General features: G+C 31.7%; 1 protein-coding gene across 1 annotated transcript; it reads left to right on the top strand.

The window, feature by feature from the left end:
• Positions 1-1,091: 1,091 nt before the first annotated feature.
• Positions 1,092-2,264, top strand: LOC142166484 (ubiquitin domain-containing protein 7SL RNA1-like). The gene has a single exon (XM_075225882.1). The coding sequence runs from the start codon at positions 1,122-1,124 to the stop codon at positions 1,962-1,964; it is 843 nt and encodes a 280-aa protein (XP_075081983.1). The 5' UTR covers positions 1,092-1,121; the 3' UTR covers positions 1,965-2,264.
• The last annotated feature ends 210 nt before the right edge of the window (positions 2,265-2,474 follow it).

Below are 2,474 nucleotides of genomic sequence, written 5' to 3'. Positions count from 1 at the left end.
TAAATATTTGTATGTAGGTGAAGGAATAGAATTAGATTTAAAAAATATCTAGTCTAGAAAATTCTTATTTTAATTTGCCTTAGAGGACCAAATATTAAGTATTGAAGTGAAATAGGGTCGAATAAGGCGGAACAAATATAGAGGATTATTCATATCATATACATTTCCAAATAACAAGAATGAAGTAATTATTTTCCTATAATCTCACGTAAATGTAGGATTTACCTGCATTTGTAGTTTTATTTATCAACTTGTCCATTTTGTATCTAATAAATGACATTCTTAAAATGCTGAATGTTTTATTAGAATATAAATCACAATTATCTAGTCAAAAAAGTAAGGAAATTAAATTTTTACCTTTTGTAAAAATTGTAAAAAGAAATTGAATTTAAAGAATGTGAAAATATAGAGACAACTCATGCAGATGCAATATCGGATTTTGTTGTAACTGTCCTTAGATTTAGCTGCAAAATCATATCTTCTTGAATGTTCCTTTATCTCTTTTTCTTAATTTAATCTTTGAAAGTTTTATTTTTGACTAAAAAAAATTCTACATGGCTTTGACCTAGTAGTGAGAGAAAAACATAATGTGTGAATTATGTGCACGTCATAGGGGTATTGAACTCTCCTCTTAAGTAAAACTGGTAAAGGGATGAGCCCATTATCCATAGTATTCTGAACCTTAGGGATTTCTTAGGTAAAAAACAAGAGACACACAAGAACTTGCTTTCTGGCGTGGGGATCAATCAAATGTGACAAAAAGGAATAGTTAATTTAGAGAATTTGAGTTAAAATTAAAAAATAAAATCGCAAAAAATATGAAAAAAGACTGTACATGAAGCAAGAAAAATAGAATTGATGGATAGATAAATATATTATTTAATTTAGAGTGAGAAAAAATTTATCCTATTAATTCACTCAATCTTACTTTTACCGTTATGAAAAAATATTAAAATTTGAAATCTTTTATTAATAATTATATAAATTACATAATAATATAATATTGCTTTATATTTTTTGGAACCTTAAATGTTTGGGGGCAAGGGCTTCACTTGCTTTACCCTGCAGCCGCCTCTTAACAAATACTGCAGAATTTACTCTAAGGAGAAAAGATTGTGTAAATGGATTTGTTCTTTCAACCAACAAAAGGAAGGCCATTTGCAATTGAAGTTGGCTACTTCGACTCTATCTTAGAGATCAAAGAAAAAATCCAAAGATATCAAGGCATTCCTGTTCCAAAACAAACCTTAATTTTCAAAGGTAACGTCTTAGACGATGATATAAACGTTCATTATTCCGATATCCTCAATAATTCTCATATTCATCTCGTCGTAGAATCCGAATCCAAATTCGAATCGGACAAGAACATTAATATCATCAAGGCAGAACAGTCGTCTCCGACGAAGAAACTCCAACTCCTCCTCAAGATGCCAACGTCAAAACTAGGGATTGCCCTAGAAATGAATGTTACAGATAGCGTTAGAAGGGTAAAAGAGAGAATTCACTATATGGAAGGTGTACATGTGAGTAAATTAGTAATGTATGCTAATGGAATTGAATTGATTGATCATCAAAGTCTACAAGATTATGGACTTTCTGATAATTCAGAAATTGATGTTAGTATAATTAGGCCTAATTATATCGCGGCGTCTACGACAACAACTTCTTCAGGATCATCATCAGGAAATAATGTAAACGGATCGAAGAAAATAAGAATTATGGTTTTGTCTAAATGTGGTACGAAGAAAATTCCTATTGAAGTTAATCCCTCAGACAATGTGGGACACTTGAGAAAAGAACTACAAATATTGAACCAAAAATTGGAGTTAGATCTTCCAAAAGAAGGGTATTTTTTTATTTATAAGCAGAATGTAATGGACGATGATTATTCATTTAGATGGCATCATGTTTCTCAAGGTGACACTATTGAGATCTTTAATGGTAGTGTCACTGGTGGAGCTTAATTTTTTAATTTTTTCTTTTTTGGTTTCTCACCCGGTGTCCGATACCCACGTTAGAGTCCGACTATATTCGGATTCGTGCCGCGTAGGATCTCATTCGGGGGAGCGTTTTCTACCAAGAATTTTTCCATTCCCAGGGCTCGAACCTGAAATCTCTGAGGGGAAGAACAGCCTCATTCGCTGCACCACATACTTTGGAGGTAATTTTTTTTTTTTTAGTTTCTTGTATTCTCTCTCTTAATTCAAAATTCTTAGATTAGTTAGTGTTTAATTTGTTAGTATTTGAGAAAGGAGACTTGTCATCTTTAGAACAATATAAATATTTATTTAATGTAGCTCTACTACATGACTTAGTGTTCTTTGTGTAGTTTTGTATTTTTTGACTGATGTTATTATTTGTTGTTGCTTTCGTTTTGATTTTCTGGTTATAGTACCCACTGTTAGTTTTGTACTTCTGCTTCGGTTTTCTGATTGGTGTGCTTGTTGTTGCCCTTCCTTTTTTTTTACTGGGCC

The sequence above is a fragment of the Nicotiana tabacum genome, chromosome 11 (assembly GCF_000715075.1).
Source record: "Nicotiana tabacum cultivar K326 chromosome 11, ASM71507v2, whole genome shotgun sequence".
NCBI classification, from domain to species: domain Eukaryota; kingdom Viridiplantae; phylum Streptophyta; class Magnoliopsida; order Solanales; family Solanaceae; genus Nicotiana; species Nicotiana tabacum.
This window is presented reverse-complemented; position numbering and strand designations above follow the sequence as displayed.

What these genes read in the sequence shown, in the direction of transcription:
- LOC142166484 (XM_075225882.1), top strand. Translation starts at nt 1,122, where the DNA reads ATGGATTTGTTCTTTCAACCAACAAAAGGAAGGCCATTTGCAATTGAA.